Here is a 22167-nt window from a genome sequence, read left to right on the forward strand (position 1 = left end):
TACATCACTCAGTTTATTGGTTCCCTTTCTCTTTGCTACTAGCTGACCTTTCTTCCCAGTTTCTAAGTCAGGTAGTGCCCGTCAACAGCTGACAGCCAGCAGCATGCTGTCCTCTGACTGTGGCACTCACTGCACTCGTCCTAGATACGCACAGGCAAGGAGAAGGAAAGCTGAAGGACATACCCCAAGGCCGTTGGTTACAACATAGCTGCACTTGAAGGAGCAATTCAAGAGGTCTCTGGTTAACTTCTGCAGCAGAGCGCCGCCAGAACCGAAGGAGACATTCTCAATACTCCACTTCTTTTGTTTCATTCCCTCTACAATCTAGAAGGTTGAAAACAAAGATGCTGGAGGTTATTCTCAAAGGACAACACTGTGAAACTCCTACAGCTGTTCTGTATCACTCAATGCTTAGATACTTACAGGCCTAGGCACATAACAGAACACCTTCTCTTCCTAAAGTCCCACTCAAATGGGAACGGCGTTAACATGGGTGCATGGAAGGAGAAGATTTTAGTTGCAGTGGCCACTGTGGTTGGGATGTGGGAGTGAAGAGGCGCAAGAAGACTGGCTATATGCACTTAAGGCTCTGTGAGCTCTTTCCTAACCACCTCAAAAATCACTACCCAACACCGTAAACAAGGCTGAAATATTTGCTCCAAATTACTAAACACACTAGGGATTTCAAATCATCACAAATAAATCCCAGTGCACTGTGTCACTATGTGTAACAGTTATTATAAGCCACAGGTAATGGATATGTAACCGGCAAGAGCATAGAATACGTACTTGTAGGTAATAGTACTGACAATGGCCAAATCATTTCAACTTGCCCGGTGGTCCAGTTACAGCCTTAAAATGAATCATTTTCATGTTCTCCCCACATGTCATTTGTATGTTCTCCAAACATACTAAGTCTTTTCTCTTGATTTTCAACATTGTAAAAAAAATGGAAACCGCAAATAACATCATGTGTTAGTATTCCAACACAGAAGCACAATCATTTTTAAAATTCCAACCATCTATTTTTTTTCTGTGGATTTAAAAAAAAACTGAATGTTTTCCAGTAAGAACGAAGGTAAATACATAGTTGATTTTACTAAAGTGATGACTTCAGCTTTTATACAAATTTGGTCTTGTGTGTATTTATTACTGTGCTCTCAGGAGGAAGTCCTGTGCTCACAGAGAAGCACTAGGGAATCAGGCACGGAAATACACAGGGTTGTCTCTTCAAAGGGAGAGAGAGACATCACGTCATTTCTGCCCAGAGGCCAGGGGCAGATGTGGTTCATAGCCTAGTGACCTCTGCATTTCCTGTGGGGCTGAGACCACATTGGAGCCTCTCTCAGACCCTTATAAGCTTGACAATCTATAGAATTTATCTTTATGACAATCTATAGATCCCATCTGTATAGAAGATGTCACAAACACTTTACAAAGAGTGTCTTAAGTGTTATTGTACGCACAAGATTGAGTTAGTATTGCCAGAAAAAAATTTACCCAAATTGTGCTGTACTTAAATAAGGCCTAAAATACTCAGAGTCAGACTCTTGAAGTTTGAATCAACAACTACTTAGTTGTGCTGGACTGATCTAGCTTCTTGCCTCCTGAGAGTTACAGTAAGCTCTGGGGTCACAAACACCCCTCACCCCCATTACCCAAACCCAAAGGTATCCAAGGCCTCTAAACAGAATTTTCACTGAGATGACCATGAAAGGAGTGAATTTCAATACAAAAGAAATGCAAGCAGAAAAGGGAGAAGACTGCTTCCCATGGAGAGGCAGGAGGAGAGTAAATGGCTTAAGACTCACTACCCAGAGTACAACCATGAAAAGGAGAGCTGAATTTCACATTACTGTATGCCAGCTAAAGTTTCTCCACTCAGTTATTAAAAGTCAAAAAACATGCATAAATAAGACAAAAGAAAAAAAAATGAAAGTGTAGGTAAATGGGCAAATTATCAGTCTTATTTCATAACACATTTTCGTATTTCATACAGAACTTTCATACATATTTAGGTTGGCTCAGGAACCCTTAGGATTTAATTATCATTCACATAAGTTTTACTCCATTGTATAAGTGCTTTTCACATGTTATGTATTTATGTATGTCAAATAAGTAATTCGTTCTTAGCATTTGTATCAAAGTTGTAATGCATATGGACATCCAGGAGCTGTAGGCAGAAGGGTTCCAGGATAAGGACTCGGGACTGCTGAAGGGAAGGGAGCCGCACTGACCTGATAGTGCAGATGTAACAGCTAGAGAATAAAAGCCTTGGGAAACTGTCAGACTTCAAAGAAATCTAGGAAAAGGAGTCTTTTGTGAACTTTGAAGAGTCAGTACTATTTAATGATGACATTAGGAAGTCATTCTAGTGGACAGAACCTGATGGCAGCCAAGGAGATCAAGCCCCAAGAACAGAAACTGGACACTGTATTTTGTCTACTATAAATGTGATGTTTGGCTTCTTTATAGTAGAGGCTAGAGCAAGATGCTGCAGGGAGAAATGACTGTTGACATGAAAATCTAAGAGTGAGGTTAGCAGTCCAGGAAAGGCCACTGTTAGATAAAGCACCCTTCCCCGTTTTTACCAAAATTAAAGAATCTGTTTAGCGTATGTTGAGAAAAATCTGTTAAGATGAATACCATTTCCTGTGTCTAAAAGCACGAGACTTATTTCCAACAAAAAACTCAGGCACTATCCTCTACGTGTGGGTTTCTTCCACTTGCTGTGCTTTGAGAACCAATTTAAGATATTCTTCCTGTACCTGTAAATGTATTTGCATCAACAGAAAACTACTTGTCACAGCCGGTTACCTTCAGTTGTCATCTTGACACAAGCCTAGAGTTACAGGGAGAGGGACCTTCAACTGAACAATTGCCTATGGCCTACGGCTAGGTCTGTGGGACATCTTCTTAACTGCTAACTGATGCAGGAGGGCCCGTCACACTGTGAACAGTACCATTCACAGAGAGATGGGCCTGGGCTATACTGAGAAAGGTAGCCGAAGGAGGGGTTTAGAACAAGTAAATGTGCCAGCCCCAATTTCTATACTCAAGGTTTTCCACCATCCCCTGTAGGCTGTCCTACCAGTCCTCCTCACACAACGGCTTCTAATGTCCAAAGACCCAGTGTCTTGAAGCAGAGAGAGTTCCACTTAAGCGAGGTAGTCTAGTCTGGGAGGATAGGGAGAAACACTTTTATTCTGTTCCCGCAAAACTCCAGAGACCTCACTCTGGAACACAGGAGACCACAAAAATATTATACATCAAAGCTCTCATTTTCAAATCAATCTTTTGAAATTGATGTAATCTGGATACTGACTTGAAGTCACACTACCTTGTAGTTTCTTTGCCTGCTGTAAGAAAACACCCTGAGAAAGGAACTAAAAGAGACAGATTTATCTGGCTCACAATTCCAAGTTACAGTCCCTCACCTTGGGAAGTCAAGAAAGCACAGGACCCGAACCCAGGGAATGGTCCACAATGGGTAGGTCTTCCCACCTCAATGAATGTGATTAAAATACGCCCCCCCCCCCCTTCATACACAAACCTGACCTGGATAATCCCTCATTGGGACTCTGTTCCCAAGTGAATCTAGCTAGAGTCTGTCATTCTAGCAATGAACACCAATTCTCATATATACTCTGGGCTCTTCAAACTACAGCCTTTATTTTTCTTTAGAGTCCTGTCAGAAGGTAGCCAGTGAGGCCTGGAGAAATAGGCTTTGGCTGCTGTTTAGTATTTTAAGCTACTAGTATTTCTAAACCTTAAATATTACACCAAAAGTATTTACCATTATAAATATTTAAATAAGACAATTGCATTTAAAATTTAATGGGCTGTTTATGAATAAAAAAGAGTTGTTTCAAGAATGGGGATTTCGTTATTGGGACATTCATGTAAAACACAAACCTCCTGTAAAGTGTTGATATCCACTCCATCTCCTTGAATGACTCTAAGATATGGTGGCAGCAACTTGTAGCCTTTTGAGTTCTCAGTAACAGGAAACTTCTTGCCTAAAATATCTAAGACCTGTGTGAGAAAAACACATGACATAAGTAACTAAAACTGGGGCAAGCTAGGGAGTGCTCCCCAAGCTAAAAAAAAATACTTTTCCTTGTTAAAACAATTTTGAGAAGTAAAAAATTCAATTACTTAATCTTAAATCATGTATAAAATTATTATATAATGTTTGTTCCTAATATCTCTCTTTCCTAGTTAATTTATGTCATTGAAGTCGCACAAACATGCTTGTTTTCCTTTACATCTTTCAAATTACCAGATTCAAGAAAGAAAATCTGTAATATTAAACCAACACATATTTAAAGAAGAATGTAGGGAATGACACAACAAATTCATAATTATGCCTTTGATTTGGGTTTGTTCTGCTTGGCTTACCTGTGTCTGACATTTGGGTCACAATGCTAGAGAAATACAACCATCACATTAAGAATGAACAAAGTGTATATAATGTGTAGTTACCCAAAGCTCTTGGCTCCCTAATGCTAACTCATGTAATATTTAAGTCACTACTTAAGCCAATGACTGCTGCTTAAGACTGTACAGCACTCAAATACTTAACACAGATTTGAACTTGTTCAGGAAAACTTGGTCAGACAGAAAAGACCTATTGGACACAGCCCTTCAGACAATAATTACTCCCTGACATAAATTGCTTAAAGATCCTAATTAAAAAAAAAAAAATCCAGGTAAATGGCTTTCTTTATTCTATAAAGAATCACAATGGAAATGTAAAAGCTGTTTAGTTTGTCAAAAGTGAAATACTTCAGGCTAAGGCATTGACATTGGGCTGTTTACAGAATAAAAAAAGACCTCCGGTAATCTATGCTCCCATGTCCTACAGGTGAACAGTGACATGCCATCTGCTCATTAGCTGACAGGCCTCACTGGACACTAGGACCCCGTTCCACGTTTCTCAACCTTGGCAGGTCATTTCCTTTTTACAACAGAGATGGTGAAAGCTACCAGAGGCAGGCAGGCAGGCTTGCTCTTGCTCTCTCCTCCTCCTCCTTCTTTTTTGGATAAGATCAAAGCTAACATTTTGGTGTAAAGCACCACACAATTCTCTTAACAAAAGGCATCAATCAACTCCTGCTGTGACAAACACTTTGTAAAAAGGGAAATCAGGCCCTGAACACCAAGGCCTTCCTCTCCTTATTAAGAAGCAGTGTTATCTCCAGTCACATATAACTTGAAAAGCAGTTTTGAATTATCTGTATTCCTTATTACCCGGAACACATGCTTCTGTACTAACAACTTCCAAGTTGTAACGATGATGTCTAATAAATGGACTAAGTCACGAGCGGTCTGACTGATGGTAATGCTACCAATTCTGAAGGCACGTAAGGAAGTATTAAACAGCCTTTAATTGTCTACTTGACAATATATAAATAAACTAACCTTTATATCCTTTCTCTGCAATCAATTAATGTGTGACCTTGGGCAAATCTTTTGCTCTCCCTCTCTGAGTTAAAACTCTGAAAACTTGAAGACTTTTCCAGAGAGCCCTGAAATAATGCCTATGGAAATGAGGAGGAAAGAGCTGGTGTCCAGGCTTCCTAGTGAGACACATCACAATTTACCTTCAACACAGTGTCGAGCGGGTTTCCAGAATCAGGCCTGATGATTAGTGGCGCCTCTGTACTTCTCGATACTATTAGATGTCTCAGGTCTTCACCCCAGATTTTCTCACACGCATTATAAATGTCATAGCTATCACTGACCACAGACACAGGCACTGATGAGAACTGCGTTACTATGTGTTCAAAAGCATCTTTTTCATGGTCTTTTCCCCAAGCTGTTATGGTACTAGAAGACAAAATGAAGAGACAGACTTACTTAGGCAGACATACGACCTATTTCTGAAGCATCACTAACCACCTGTTCATTATACCACATCTTCAGTGTTACAGGGAAGGAGATCCAGTTTAGTAAGTGTACATCAGAAGGCAAATGAAATACTTGGGCCAAAGCACTCCTTGGCCAATTTGTTTTTAATATTAAAAGTTTATTATATTCAGCTTAGGAGTTAGTATTGCTTAGTTCTTAAATCAATAGTTAATCAGTAATAAACTGGTTTTGGTTTCAGAATCCTTCGATCGACTCAAAGTTAGTGAGCTAAAAAGCATGTGCAGCTAGTCTTCCATATTTCACGCCAGATGTTAAACAGGATGAATACACACTCCCATTTTAGCTTGGCAATGCTAGCACTTGGTTCTTTTTTATAAATTTCTGAACTGTATACCAAAAGACGTATGTCTTTTTTTTTTACCTTGCTAAATCTTTTATTTAAAAGCAATTATCTAATACTCTATCACAGTATATACATTCAATAACTCTACCTGTTATATCTTAAAATGTACAGTAACAGGCAGCGATGTAGTTTACCTATAGGTCTTTTGCTTATTAGTTGTGCTCAAGGAACAAGAATCTTAACAGTTAGTTTGAATATAATGTAATTTAAGAAAGAAAGCAAAATGTAAAAGTTTCTACTAGGAAGCCATATTTTGTTCATCCTTTAAGTTGATTTTCTCAGGCATTCCTTGGTGAGGATGGAAAGCCAACTAACAGAACTAACTACACTCATTTAACTCAGAAGTTGTTATTTTATGTTATTCTTTTTATCCTAAAGAGCTAACTAAGGTAAATGCTTTTTTTTTTTTCCCTGTCAACGGCTGTTAGCAGTAGCTGGTATTGTGCATTTGAGGACTATAAGACTACACTCGTTGAAACTGAGAAAGGCCTGTTTATACAAGTCATGTCGTAATGAAGTCTTCTTAACAAACCGGGAACCGTATCACATGTCTATTTCATGGAGTTGTCTGCACGCTATAGGGACCACACAGATGAGAAGCCCACTTTCATCAGAACTGCTCCTGTCCTAGGACATTTAAGTCAGAGAATTAAGCTCAGTGATCACCAACCCTGGAGGGATTCACAACATAGGAACCAACTCTTCCAGTCGGGCATCACTGCTGATGTAGCTCAGTCTGACTGAGTCTCAGCAGTCCAAGACTGTACACATGCTACTCATGTGTACAGGCCTTTTACCCTGTCAGTCTCAGTCAGCAGGAGGAGTTTGGGGATTTCTTCATCGCCCTGCTGCTCTCCATTCTCCTTCATCTACTCAGGAGCCTGGCTCTGTCACAGACTGGAACTCTTTAGCTACTCCACAGACCTGCTGTGTGGACAGCACTTCTATGATCACAGCCCTGTGTTGCTGATGGCATTTCCCCAGACTCCTGTCATCAGATTAGGCTGACACTGTTCCAGGAGCCGAGGGGAGAAGGTACCGAACTGAATCACGGTTTACAGCAGCAGTAATGCTTTAGAGCTATTTTAGATGTTAGAGCATTTATTCTAAAGGCCTTCTGTGGTAAAACAGTAGCTTTTCCTTTTGTGTGGTTGAATAGAGGAACGGAAGGAAAGAGAGATAAACTGTGCGTCCAAGGCTACCCAGTGTCAGCTGGTAAGTCAAGCAGGCTTTTAGTCAAATACAGAAAATATTACAGGATCATAAAACACACCAGACTTCCATCCTGTGCATGCATATAGTGTCCTTTTCATTTAACCCAGAAAGAAACCCTAGGAGACTCTCCTTATTTTTAGACTCATAATATACTCATAAGCTTATTACTTCAAAACTTATTTACTCAATAGCCAAATATATGATTACTACATTAAAAATTTAAGAGATGTGGGTATAAACAAATAAAAACACAAATAACTTTCATCAGCTAACACCCATAATTTTCTGTGGCTTAATCTTAAAAATGAAAAATGAAAAATGACTCAAGGTGCCTTCCTATACAGCAATGTCCTTAATGTTAGCTGAGAATCTATTCTGTATCATAATTCAAATATTCTATCTTAGTAATTCTATCTCGGCTATCAACTTCTTTGCATTCATTTAACTGCCCAGCTCCAGACCTAACCTTAGACCACCGTTTCCTACACTACACTTCCTAGAAATCCTAGCTTCTAGGTTTTCTATTTTCCTGCTATCCAAATGACCTAAAATCTATCTCTAATATATCATTTGGTCAAAACTTCAGGATCTACTTCATTTTGAAAATGTCTAATAGTAAGCTGGAACTGAATATAATCACAGCACTTTGGAAATGGAGACACGAGATTCGGGAGCTCTCCTGACATAACAAGTTCAAGGCCAGCCTGAGCTACAGGAGACCCTGTATTAACAAGCAAGCAAACAAACAAGCAAGCAAGCAAGCAAGCATGGTGTGTACAGATAACATTCAACATTAAAGTTCTTAACAAACTAACCCTCACCCAACATCTCAATCTCTTTTAATATACCTGTCTCAGCCCTTAGTCCCTAAAGCATGCATACACACTATCATAATGCTTGGTAGACAAGAAAACATGAAAAAGTATTGCTCAGAAAATGTTCAACCAAATTTTATTATTCCCTAATGAAGTCAAGATTCTACATATTGTCCCTATAAGAGCTCTTTTGACCCGGACAATGGATATAAACCTTTTTCAACTTGTTTGAGACTACTACACCCTAATTGTGCTTCTTTAAATAAAAATGCTTAGCAAACAGAGCAGACTCTTACCAGTGACTATTTTTATCTTGAGAGGGTCAGCTTTGTATCTTTCTGTCCCTTGTTGCACCAAGCAGACTGCCTTGTACATGAAAGCTGGTGAGTTAATATGTATCAGAGTGATGACGCTCAGTATATAAGATATACTAAGTATATATAATGGCTATATAATAACTTCCTTTTAAATTATTATTATTAAAATAGCTTTTTTATTTAGAATTGAAGATACAGGGTCCAGATGACAATTTCCTGGGCAGAGATAGGTGAGATCACATAGAAAAGCAGGGAAAGTAAACAGTACTCATGGCGGCCCCAGGTTCCATTTAATGTAGAAAAATCTACCTGCATACACAGTATAGCAAATGAAAAACCATTCCTTAAAGTAAAACCAATCTGGCAATTTTTAAGTGTTAGGAAAGGTCTTCAATTCTTTTACTAGAAGGGTTTGGAATTCCTGCCCTGCTGGATACTAATCTTTGTAAAAAGTGTGTGCATCCAACTGTCCATGAAAGTTGATTTAGCATCTGGCTCTGCTGACAAGTAAGGTGTTGCTGAGTTACAAATAACAACTTCAAACAAGTTTTAGAAAGCAATTTTTGTTGGTAGGGCCAGAGCTAGAACCCAGGGCCCTGTGCATGCAAGGCAAGGGTTCACATAGCAAACAGGAGGATGAGAACAAACGCAGTTTTACCTGTGCTCTGCCGCTGGGACAGAATAGCCTGGAACAGGATCTTTTGTCCCATAGTACTTTTTAATTAGAGCAATTCCCGCCACAGTATCTGTTCCTTTGAAGTTAACCAAATGAGCAGAGGCCCCTATGCCAGCAGTCTGGAAGATCAACCACAAACTGAAATTCAGAACAGGAACGTAACATCCCATTTGCCTCACCCACTTCTGGACCTCTCCCAGTGTCTTTACCCTGGCACTTGTGCCGTTCTGCACCAGCGTCTGCTGCACCCTTGTCTACCCCTCCATCTAATACATAAAAACTGGAACACGTGCTGAGAGGTAGATTCCATGTACTGGGAAAAGGATGACACACAATAGGTATGCAGTTATCTGTTGCTATGCCTCCAGAACTGCAGGAAATGGCCTACTTAAAAGCAAGCTCGGTCCCAGTGATAATTCTGGAAGCTGAAAGTGGCCTCTCACTGCAATGGTTTAGACAAGAATGTTCCATATAGGTTCAGATATTTGGACACTTGGTCTCCAATTGGTGGTGTGCTTGGGAAGGTTTAGGAGGTACTGCCTTGCTGGAGGAAGTGCATCACTGCAGGAGGCTTCAATGGTTTCAGGCCTCATGGTATTTCCAGTTTTCTCACTCTGCTTCATGCTTGTATTTGAAGCTGTAAGCTCTTGGCTTCCTGTTCCTGCTGTTCCACCTCCTGCTACGACAGGCTCTCCTACCTTTCTTCCATCTGTTGCTTTTGGTACTGACGCTTTCTCACAGCAACAGAAGTAGCTAATACACCACTGACAATCTGAATTGTATTCCATGAGGCTCCCTGGTTCCTTACCTCTTGTGAAGAGACTCCTCTGTAACCAAAGTCATGTAACTTGTATTCCAGACCATCTAAGTTACCAGACGTTTCTAACAAATATTTGGCCAGTATTTTCTTCTGCTCTCTTGAATTTGTGGCCACTGTAATTGGATACCAGGACTGAACAAGAATAGTCTGTAAAGAAAATAACCACATTATTAACATAAAATATTGGGCTCCTTCTGGGGAAATCATAGCTTTCTTAGAAGGAACATCCTGTACATCTGGACTCTTAGAAACTTTAGTGGGCTCCGAGGCAATAGATAGGATGTGCACTACAGATGTAGTCATCTGAGGAGATAGACAGGATGTGCACTACAGATGTAGTCATCTGAGGAGATAGGATGTGCACTACAGATGTAGTCATCTGAGGAGATAGACAGGATGTGCACTACAGATGTAGTCATCTGAGGAGATAGACAGGGTGTGCACTACAGATGTAGGCATCTGAGGAGATAGACAGGATGTGCACTACAGATGTAGTCATCTGAGGAGATAGACAGGGTGTGCACTACAGATGTAGGCATCTGAGGAGATAGACAGGATGTGCACTACAGATGTAGTCATCTGAGGAGATAGACAGGATGTGCACTACAGATGTAGTCATCTGAGGAGATAGGATGTGCACTACAGATGTAGTCATCTGAGGAGATAGACAGGATGTGCACTACAGATGTCTTCATCTGAGGAGATAGACAGGGTGTGCACTACAGATGTAGTCATCTGAGGAGATAGACAGGGTGTGCACTACAGATGTAGTCATCTGAGGAGATAGACAGGATGTGCACTACAGATGTAGTCATCTGAGGAGATAGACAGGGTGTGCACTACAGATGTAGTCATCTGAGGAGATAGACAGGGTGTGCACTACAGATGTAGTCATCTGAGGAGATAGACAGGATGTGCACTACAGATGTCTTCATCTGAGGAGATAGGATGTGCACTACAGATGTAGTCATCTGAGGAGATAGACAGGGTGTGCACTACAGATGTAGTCATCTGAGGAGATAGACAGGGTGTGCACTACAGATGTAGGCATCTGAGGAGATAGACAGGATGTGCACTACAGATGTAGTCATCTGAGGAGATAGACAGGGTGTGCACTACAGATGTAGGCATCTGAGGAGATAGACAGGATGTGCACTACAGATGTAGTCATCTGAGGAGATAGACAGGATGTGCACTACAGATGTAGTCATCTGAGGAGATAGGATGTGCACTACAGATGTAGTCATCTGAGGAGATAGACAGGATGTGCACTACAGATGTAGTCATCTGAGGAGATAGACAGGATGTGCACTACAGATGTAGTCATCTGAGGAGATAGACAGGGTGTGCACTACAGATGTAGTCATCTGAGGAGATAGACAGGATGTGCACTACAGATGTAGTCATCTGAGGAGATAGACAGGATGTGCACTACAGATGTAGTCATCTGAGGAGATAGGATGTGCACTACAGATGTAGTCATCTGAGGAGATAGACAGGATGTGCACTACAGATGTCTTCATCTGAGGAGATAGACAGGGTGTGCACTACAGATGTAGTCATCTGAGGAGATAGACAGGGTGTGCACTACAGATGTAGTCATCTGAGGAGATAGACAGGATGTGCACTACAGATGTAGTCATCTGAGGAGATAGACAGGGTGTGCACTACAGATGTAGTCATCTGAGGAGATAGACAGGGTGTGCACTACAGATGTAGTCATCTGAGGAGATAGACAGGATGTGCACTACAGATGTCTTCATCTGAGGAGATAGGATGTGCACTACAGATGTAGTCATCTGAGGAGATAGACAGGGTGTGCACTACAGATGTAGTCATCTGAGGAGATAGACAGGGTGTGCACTACAGATGTCTTCATCTGAGGAGATAGACAGGATGTGCACTACAGATGTAGTCATCTGAGGAGATAGACAGGATGTGCACTACAGATGTAGTCATCTGAGGAGATAGACAGGGTGTGCACTACAGATGTCTTCATCTGAGGAGATAGACAGGGTGTGTACTACAGATGTAGTCATCTGAGGAGATAGACAGGATGTGCACTACAGATGTAGTCATCTGAGGAGATAGACAGGGTGTGCACTACAGATGTCGTCATCTGAGGAGATAGACAGGATGTGCACTACAGATGTCGTCATCTGAGGAGATAGACAGGATGTGCACTACAGATGTAGTCATCTGAGGAGATAGACAGGATGTGCACTACAGATGTAGTCATCTGAGGAGATAGACAGGATATGCACTACAGATGTAGTCATCTGAGGAGATAGACAGGATGTGCACTACAGATGTAGTCATCTGAGGAGATAGACAGGATGTGCACTACAGATGTAGTCATCTGAGGAGATAGACAGGGTGTGCACTACAGATGTAGTCCATTGCTCAGTCACTGTAAGCAGAGACAAGTGAACTCTCTAAGCCTCAAGGAGACAACTCCAAACAAAAGTTTTGATTCAAAGCTCCACAGAAGCAAATCATATTTTGAATGTCTGATGAGGGATCAGTTAATATTAAGGCAATATTACACTGTCTTACGTCCCTAATGCTTGTTCTTGGTTTCTTTACTTGTGTGGACCTGCACCAAACAGGCCTACAAACCAGCTCTGACTTATGCACTAGACTCTACTAAGTAATTAGTTACAGTAGTCATGTCTTCACTCCTTTAGACTGACTTTGTTCTAACAGGGCTACTGATATTAGAGAGTTCTACTTAGAGACACATGCTTAGCTTTCATCAAAGCTTGTTATAAGAAAGCTGTGTGAAGTATTTATGTGAGGAAGTATTAGAATTGTTAGGTTCTTACTTTCTAGTAAGATCTATTCTTCAGTTTCACTTTTTTTTTGACTGCCAGGAAAATAACTCCAAATTCAGGCTGATGTGTAACCGCTGGAATCATACTAGTGAATTTGGCTTGGGAATTTATTATACTTCATTCTAGAATTTCCATTTTTATGTTCTAAGCCTGATAGTGTACTATTAGACGCAGCTTCCAATCTACTTTAGAAAAAGCTAGAAGGTATTACTAAAATGGTAATGATTTCTAAGCTAGATTAAAAAAAGAGTTCATTTCTGATATAAATTTTATAAACCAAACTTACTAAATATAAGTTATCAGTAAACAAGTGGAAAGAGATTATTTCATCCTAGACACGACAATCTGCTCATCTAAAAAAAACCTAAACTATTGTGGCTTTAGACTCCTATGGTTAAATCAAGATGGCCTCCAGGCTCTTCCCATCTGAAGCTCCAGTCCTCATTCGTGATTCTGGGCTATCCTGTGATCAACCATGTCTACCTCTTGTTTCTGTCCATCCCTCTGTCCCTTCCTTCCCCATGCCTGTCTGCCTGAGAGGCTGCCTGGATTAGCTGAATGCAGGTGTTTAAATCCAAGCAAGACCTGAGGAACATCTGGGGATCATAAGACCACATGGAGCAGTAGTTGTGTAAAACTACTAAGTCGGGGAAATTTTGCTAGACAACAAAGCCGATGCAACTCTCACCTCTGACCCATCTGCTCTCAGAATGGCTCCTCTGATCCCGCTGCCAATCACGATCTTCCTAACTCCAAGTACTAGCCTCTGTGACCTGGGCTTTTCACAGTGTCACTGGATATCATTCCAACGTGGGCTTTAGGCAGGTTCTATCATGCTTCACTCTTATGATCTCACTCCCCCTCTACCCCCTCTCCACCACACCCCCACCCAATACCTGTAGCCATTTTTTTCCCTGTCTGCCAGCTACTTCATATAGATGCTGTAACATGCCTGCTAGTCATTGACACAGAGAAGTGACTTGGCTTAGAGCAAGGACATCCTGACCACATCCCGTCTTGTTCTGTATGAATGTTCTGTATGAGATCTGCTAATCTTAAGAAATTCCACAAAGCTTTATGTAGGACCCATCAAATTAAAGGTCAATATGAACCGTTATATCTAAACATCTTGAGTCAGAGCTGGCCACTGGGCAGCACTTCCTACACCTATGTATGCGCTCACCGTGGTTCTTGTGGCTGACACTGAAGAATGCTACTAATAAGACAAAAGATTGTGATTATAATACGCATGCTCTGTTATCCCAATGTTCTGATTTCCCTGTTCACCACCCATCCACCAACCCGCTTCCTTATTCAGGACCAACCAGTTTAAAGGTTAGCTGATAATCCTTTGCCTAGTAAGCTACCTGCTCCCCTCCTTGCTCTTTAACTTTTGGACCTGGCTTTCCTATAGAAAGCTTATGAGAGCTGACCAGTAGTACAGTTAGTCCCGTCTGCATTCCTGAACACTCAGTATTACTACGGTGTGTTCAACGACTACTTTTGTTTAACTGAGATCAGTGTTGTATGGTTGAGTAGCGATTCTTGAACCCCAACATTTACTAACTAGTTACTTTCAATTAAGACAGAATCTCCCCGTGTTGTCCAAGTCGGCCTTGAGCTTGCTACATTCCTGCCTCTGCCACCATGTCCACTCCTCACAAGGGTTAACTACCATTCGCCTGCTTTCCACGAGGTATGAGAAGGGACGACAATCCAAATGGACGGAGGTCTTCTGATCTTGTCATTTTACCACCGTAAGCACTCCTCTCAGTGTAGCTTTCATTACACTGCCACCTTTGCTGAACTATGTCCCTCAGCTCTGCCTCCCCCTTATTAAAAGCCACCCCCAATTTTATAATTCTTAGGACAGAATTACCCATTCTTCTAGTACCAGCTCAGCAGACAGTTTCCATGATACTCATATTCACGGTTAGTTAACAAGCTGCAACTCACCCATAAAGGGCCTTAATAAGGTATATCTGACTCTAATTTTTGTGCCAAGCATTGTGTTGAGTGATAGATGGATAGATGGATTTAATTTACTTGTTGAATCAAATTTAATCAGCTCGACATTTGTTTGTTTTTTACTAGCGTGTTGTGGTGTAGCCCTGGCTGGCCTTGAACTCAGAGGCCCGAGTGCTGGGATTAAAGGCACACCTGGCTTACGTCTGTATTTTAATTAAGCTCAGTAGTCAGTTATCTCCAGAAATATGACAGAGATAAATAAAGCACAGCCTGAAAAACTCTGTGTTATCCCACAAAGACTGACCTTTGCCCTGCAAGGAGAGAAAGTACTATCATACAGTGCTCCTGCACAGAACAACAAAACCAGCTTAGACTACACTGCTGCGAAACCACCCCCTTTACAAAAGACCCTGAGGGAAGAGGCAAAGCGGGGTGAGGAAGGCAAGTTAGTTTGGGCTAATCCAAGCCTGCTATGTAGGCAGGCCTTGATGGCAGCTTCTGCAAATAGCAACATCCCCACACAGATCAAGACTGTTTGATCACTTTTCTTTTAGAAGTGCTTATTACCATGTCACTTACGTTAACTGAAATGGTGTGACTGTTCTATCTGGTCACCTAGCAGGCCTCAGTTTCTCCATCTTTGAAATCATCTTTTAGTAGCAGAAATGTTTCAGTCTGGGTTTTTTTTTTTTTTTTTTTTGTCAGAAGGGAGTATCTGGCCTAATGTGTTCGTTCCTCGGCCCCTTTGTATGCCTGGATGGTCTGCAGAGCTCCTAGCTTCCCTAAACTAAGCTGGGTATCTGGTTTGAAAGGACTAAGACTTCTCCTGGTACCAACGCTCATGCAGGTGAGTAGCAGTCAGTGAGGTTATTCATTATTTCAAACACACGCTCCAAAACAGAATTGAACGTCTTTGGTGTTATGTTAAATGTTTTAAGGGAGACCATGTTCAAGTCTGTAAGCAGTGTTTGCTGCGACTGGCAACAGATTTTAAGTACACAGTGGGAAACTAAGCTGAGGACTGGTGAGAGTAGGGATGAATTTCTTCAAAGATACAGTGACTTCACTTAGGTTTAGCAATGTGTGTGCCTTTGTGGAGGGGCAAGAGGCGGGGCTGGCTGACCTCTTCTATCCTCTGCTTTGTCCCCTTCAAGAGATGGAGATTTCTCTTTTGAAGTTGGAACTCACTGATTTTGGGTGAGGCTGACTGCCAACAAACTCTAGCAATTTCCCTGTCCATCCTCCCCACCCCCACCTCTAGCCGGCACTGGCGTTGCAGTGTGCATAGCCTTGCCAGCTTTTTGTGTGGTTACATGACAATGGGATTTAGATTCTCACACTGGTGCAGCAGCAGATACTCTTATTAACCACCACTCTAAGCTGACTGATAGATTTTTTTTCTTTCCCTTTCCACACTGTAATTTCTTAGTAAAATACACCAAATAGTCATTCTCAGAAGACAATAAAGGAAAGCTCTAAAGGGGAAGGCGCACTGTTTATTCATGTCCCCTCCTCCCCCCTTTTTAATTTTTCAAGTATGTGGAGTATGTGTGTGTATATGCATGTGGGTACCTGAGCTTCATGTTGGCAATCATCCAGAATTGCTCTTTCATGTTATTCATTGATACAGGGTCTCTCAATCAAACCCAGAGCTAGTCTCCCTAGCTAACTTGCTCTGCGGACTCCCTGTATCTGCCTTCCAAGGCTGAAATTACAGGTGGGCTCTCAATCCCACCTAGCATTTACACGGGTTCTTGGGATCTGAACTCCCACGTTTTTAAGACTGTGAGGTAACCACTTTAACACTAAGCCCTCCAGCTCCCATTCCTCTACTCTTTACCTACCTTTGGGGAAGTCCGAGTAATCACAGGACTTACTGATGGACTACTCAGTTGTAAACTAAAAGTGATCCATGTGCTTGGTTGGCTTTGAAGATAAAATGCTAGTCTGAATGTACAAGCTGAGACAGTGGTTGAGAGCCATTCTACTAGAAGGTGGGGGATACAGTTTAGTGCAACAAGTATGTGTTTAGCAGGTACAAGGCCCTGTGCTCTGGGTTCCATCTCTGTACCTCCAAAACCAAATCTCCCAAACCTTTCTCTTACTTTTGTAGTTTTATAGTCTTTCAAAATCAAAATTTCTGAACACAAACTAAGATTCCCTGTCATTGACTTCCAGATAACAGTTAATTCAAAGTTTTACTAAATAGTATAGACAATTAAAACTTATATTTTAACCTACTGTACCTTTTTTTCTAGCTTTTTTAGGCCTGCCATAAGTTGATGGCCCATCAAGAGTGTAACAATATTTTAAATTCTCTGTCAACTTTGTAAAATATATTTTAAACATATTCTTGGGGCTTAGTTTTTCAAAATCTTATTTTATACAGCATAACAAATTTCTTTCATCAATACTGAAATGCTGGTGTTAACTGTGTAAACACCATTCAGCAATGTGGTGGGGTTTTTTGGTTTGTTTTTGTTTTCAAGAATTATTTTATATATAAGAGTAGTACACTGTAGCTGTCTTCAGACACACCAGAAGAGGACATCAGATCCCATTACAGATGGTAGTGAGCTACTGTGTGGTTGCTGGGAATCAAACTCAGGACCTCTAGAAAAGCAGTCAGTGCTCTTAACTGCTGAGCCATCTCTCCAGCCCCCAGCAATGTGGTGTTTTATTGTTGCTTGCTGGGCTATTTACCCCACAGATAACTTTATAATAATCTATCTCAAGAAGCCAGTATTATCATCACCAAAACTAAACGGTGGCAGTGTAGAACCACTTAAGGAACAGCCTCCCCCAGCAAAAAAAAAATCTAAGACTACATATATGCCCCTCTCTTAGATTTAGAAATTAAACAGCATCATATCTATATTTAGAAGCTGAAAACTCTCTCTTCTCCTCTCTCTCTCTCTCTCTCTCTCTCTCTCTCTCAAAAATCAGTGAATGAATTGACTCTAATTAGAATAGAATGCCCACCAGAAGAGTCTGTAGTTATTAAAAACAAACTTGGCTACTTGTTTCATTTTGTTCTAAGCTAGTGTACATGGAGAATGACAAGGGATTAGCTGGCTGGTGTAGCAGCTCTTCATGAGGCAGAGGCAGGAAGACAGTCAATTCAAGGTCTGCCTTAACTGCCACTTAAGGTAACTTAGTGAAACCTTGTCTCAAAAAACTTTTTGAAAAAAGAGCTGGACTTTTAGTTTCCTGGGAGAGTTGCCTAGTGTGCAGTAAGCCCTGGATTCCAGCCCTCGCAGTGCCAAAAGAAACACATGAAAAATTATAAGTAGATGTCAACTGAGCTTTAAGTAACCAGTATCAGTCGTCTGATTTAGACAGAATCTCCTAAGATCAGAGTTCATTAAAGGACCTAAAAGTATCATTTAGTGATGAGGAAGCTGAAACAGGAGAGAACTATCGATTACACAGCTTTACCAGTAGTAGCAAACTCACCAGATTCCCACTTCAATGATCTTCAGTCACACAAATGAAAACAACCAAACCAAACCAATCCAACCAACCAAAACAACAACAACAAAATCAGAACTCTGAAAAATTCTGGAAAAAAAGAAACACCCTACTCACCTCAATCCAATTGGTAAGCCAGTAGCACTCTGGGTCTGTGTTTTCCACTGTGAACAGCACGTTCCCTCTGGGGATGACAGAGCCCTCAGGAACAGCCTTTACTTCAATTGGGAGATGACCATCATATTTCTGGCAGGAGGCAACAATACATTCATTCATTTGACAGGCGATATTCAACTGCCTGTTATTTTGAGGTTTTTTTTTTTTTTAACATTTTATGGAAACTAAATTTTGGCACTGCAGAAAGTATAGCTGTTGTTAAATCATTAGCAATAATCTAGTTAGTGAGTGTTTCCTGCAGCTTCTAAAGTGAGTTAAAATGATTAACAACTTAGGCACCAATCCAGCTCTTTAAATTCATGCTGTTTCTGCTAAGAACACCTACCACTGACAATCAACACGGATCAAAAAGCATTTCCCCCACTAGTTCAGAAAAGTCAGCGTTAAGTTCATTCTAACATACTCTAAAATTATCCTACAAAATAACCTGCTCAGCCTAGGTCCTTTCCATAGATGAAAAGAGGAGGAGCAACTACAGACTAGTGTTAGAGAATACATACAGAAGAGCAATCACTAATTATAGAAGAATTGTAAGTTATAGCCCCCATAACCTCATGTATTTGATACTTGGTTCCCAGATGGCAGAACTGTTTGGGAAGGATCAGGAGGTGTGGTCTTGTTGGAGGTGTGTCACTTAGGGGTGGGATGGACATTTCTGCCTTGTGGAGAAGGATGTAAGTAAGCTCTTAGCTCCTGCTCCATCAGTTCCTGGCTATGATGTCACACACTCAACTTTTGAAACTGTATGCCGAGATAAACTCTTCAACAAGTTGTGTTGGTCACGGTGTCTTACTTCTGTTACTCTACAAGTTGTGTTGGTCACGGTGTCTTACTTCTGTTACTCAGCAACAGAAAACTACTCAGTGGCCCCCTCACATCCTTTCTCAAACTGAGAGCTACAGTTAACCCTCATGTAAAAGGCAAATTTTTAGGAAATCCCAAGAGTTTATGTGGTTCAAGGCACAACATTTAAATGAGAAAAAACTATTTGCAATGAAAAACAATGGAGGCATCATGATGTAGCAGAATGCTGCTTTACACATCCTGGTTTGATCTCAAATTCATCTGCAAGACCTTGGGGAGTCATTTAACAGCTCTAGACTTGACTGTAAATTGGGCCAGACCAGATTATGTCTAGCGAACCCTAAGACTGCCTGCATACATAATCAAGACTGGCCACTAGGAATTACAGGCTCACCACTGCATGCTATCCTCACAGAGACCCTCCCAGAAAGGAGTGATGGCAAACATGTTAGCTCAGTGGGCATGCTTACTTAGATATGCAGTGTGGTACGGTTCTGACTTTATCAAAGACCCACAGGTACCTCATTTTAACAAAAGCACAAAACTCATTTTACTACAAGCTACAAGTATTTCTAATACTATGGATTAGCTATGCTGTATAGCATATTCTAATTTTAGTGTAGTATAGCAATACAGAAAACACTAGACTAAGAATTGTTTTATAAATAATTCAATTTCCAGTATCTGGAAGTTCAGTACATTATGGTAAAGTGGAGAACAAGCATCAACTCCACGGACCCACAGCAAACAATTCTGACTACTTGGTGAGAGACGATTCCCAGAATTATGTTGTAATAAATTTACAGTATCTATTCTGAGACTGCCAAGTAACTATATCCTTTAAAAATTATTAGTCTATTCCCATTTCTAAGGCATGTTTTCCAGAAATATATTAAATTATCTTTCAAAAAATGAGTTATTGAAAATTTAAGTCACATAGCATATTACTTAGGTCTACTGTAAATTATTGGTTAGTGATTCACATTACAGGAGAGAACCAAATGTTACCTACAGATTTTTACATGTATATCTAAAAATAACCATTATATTGAGATCAACAAAAAGCTTTATAGCTGAATTTTCTATTCAAATTCCATGGCAGAAAATTTTGAATTAAACCAAAACCAAAACAAATAAAAACTGACAGCCATTTTTACCTCAAGGATGTAGTTCCATCCTCTTTCATTAAAGACATCATCTTGAAAATGTTCTCGGTACACTTCTTTGGCCTCCTGGATTTTCTCTTTGGTCACTACTTTACCTGGAAGCACACAAAGGTCGTGTTTACGTTCTGAACTGCTGAGTCACCAGAGAACGTTTCCAGTTCTCTCACCCGTCATGACTGAAAGGTACTGAGAGGATGAGCCAACACCACCAGGTCAAGAGCAGATGCAGAAAAAGAACTGTACTTCCAGGAGCTCACCCTAAGCACAAGTGTTCATTTACTTTAAAAGCACAGGGGCAGCCACGAATAGTGACTCAGGCTCATAAATGAAGTACTTGGGAAGCCAGGGCAGGAGGGTCATGAGTTTTGAAGCCAGCTTGGGTTACATGGTGAGATTATGTCCTGGAAAACTAAAACCAGCAAGAGAAGAACCGAAAACTGTTACATAGTGTCAAAACAAAATAAACAATGTTTTAGAGATCCTTAAACCTAAAAAAAGCCACAAGTTCTTTACTAGGTGAACTTTCTTCAGCAATGTCTCTGAGGTTGGGAAATCAGTCATTTTCACAATTAGTAAATGCCTGCCCAGTCTCATTTTTAGCTAGCTTTCCCGTCTGTACAATGAGGATGGGGTACAGTACCCACTTACAGGATGGTGAGAAGAAATACATGGCTTAAGATACACAGCTATTTAGAACACCGTCCTGGAGTAATTTCTTCAAGTACAGATAGGGATGGGAAACTAAATGGTAGGTAGGTAGTTTAATAAAGATTTGACAACAGTAAAACCTTCTGAATATACAAGCACCAAAAGTTAATTTAAAACCAAACGTCATGAATTCAAGGTGGTTTTTGACAGTGTTCACCTGTGTTGGATCCTGCAGCTTCATCCAGTGCAATTTGCGGTGTGCACGCTGTCACACCATACAAGGTTAACAAGTGCTGCCTAAAAATATCTTGCTCAGCTTTGAAACAAACTGCAATATTTTTACTGTATATACGATACTCTTTGCCCTTACAGAAACACAACGGTTTAAGAAAATGACTTTTAGTGTTTTCCTACTGCGTCCCCTATGTATGCAGTTTAAGCTAGTGTATGTTTGTATTGTACTGTGTTACAGTGTTTGATTTTACAACTGTTGCTTAAATTGCTGATCTGAGTTTCATAAAAAATTCTTTCTGCATTTGGCTTGGGATTAGGACAGAACTCCCAACAATTTATGAAATGACCCTAAAATATACTTCTGCCACTTGTATTACATATTTATATGAAGTGGTAGTCTTAGCTGGTGATTAGAAAATCAAAATGCTGACTTTAATATGTTCAAAATTCTCTATATTCTTCCATATCACCTATTCAGCTAAGATTGAAATCTTTAGGTAAAAGTAAGTACAGGTACATCAATGTTTAGTCCTTAATAAAAGGTAACATTAGATGCATTATGAAGTTTTTTTTTTTTTAATCAGCTAATGTTTGCTTTGTATATCTGTTTTATATACTTATATATTCAGGACTGTGCAAACATTCCTTGGGTTAAGAAGGAATTGCCAATGGTAGAAGTTTAAGAAGCAGCACTCTAAAGTAGGCAGCTGATGGAGCACCTGTGCACACGCATGTGTATACACCT

The 22167-nt window shown here is 40.5% G+C and overlaps 1 protein-coding gene across 1 annotated transcript in view; it reads right to left on the reverse strand.

Moving 5' to 3' along the window:
- The window catches only part of Nampt (nicotinamide phosphoribosyltransferase), a 39942-nt gene that overhangs the window by 6473 nt on the left and 11302 nt on the right, over window positions 1-22167 (reverse strand). Inside the window, exons 3-9 of the mRNA XM_034514067.2 lie at window positions 20532-20635; window positions 18511-18639; window positions 10109-10267; window positions 9283-9419; window positions 5607-5832; window positions 3916-4035; window positions 184-324 (exon numbers count right to left, since the gene is read on the reverse strand). Of these exons, the coding sequence (XP_034369958.1) occupies window positions 184-324; window positions 3916-4035; window positions 5607-5832; window positions 9283-9419; window positions 10109-10267; window positions 18511-18639; window positions 20532-20635 (1016 nt within the window). The remainder of the gene's footprint in view (window positions 1-183; window positions 325-3915; window positions 4036-5606; window positions 5833-9282; window positions 9420-10108; window positions 10268-18510; window positions 18640-20531; window positions 20636-22167) is intronic.

The sequence above is a fragment of the Arvicanthis niloticus genome, chromosome 11, assembly GCF_011762505.2.
Source record: "Arvicanthis niloticus isolate mArvNil1 chromosome 11, mArvNil1.pat.X, whole genome shotgun sequence".
Lineage (NCBI taxonomy): Eukaryota > Metazoa > Chordata > Mammalia > Rodentia > Muridae > Arvicanthis > Arvicanthis niloticus.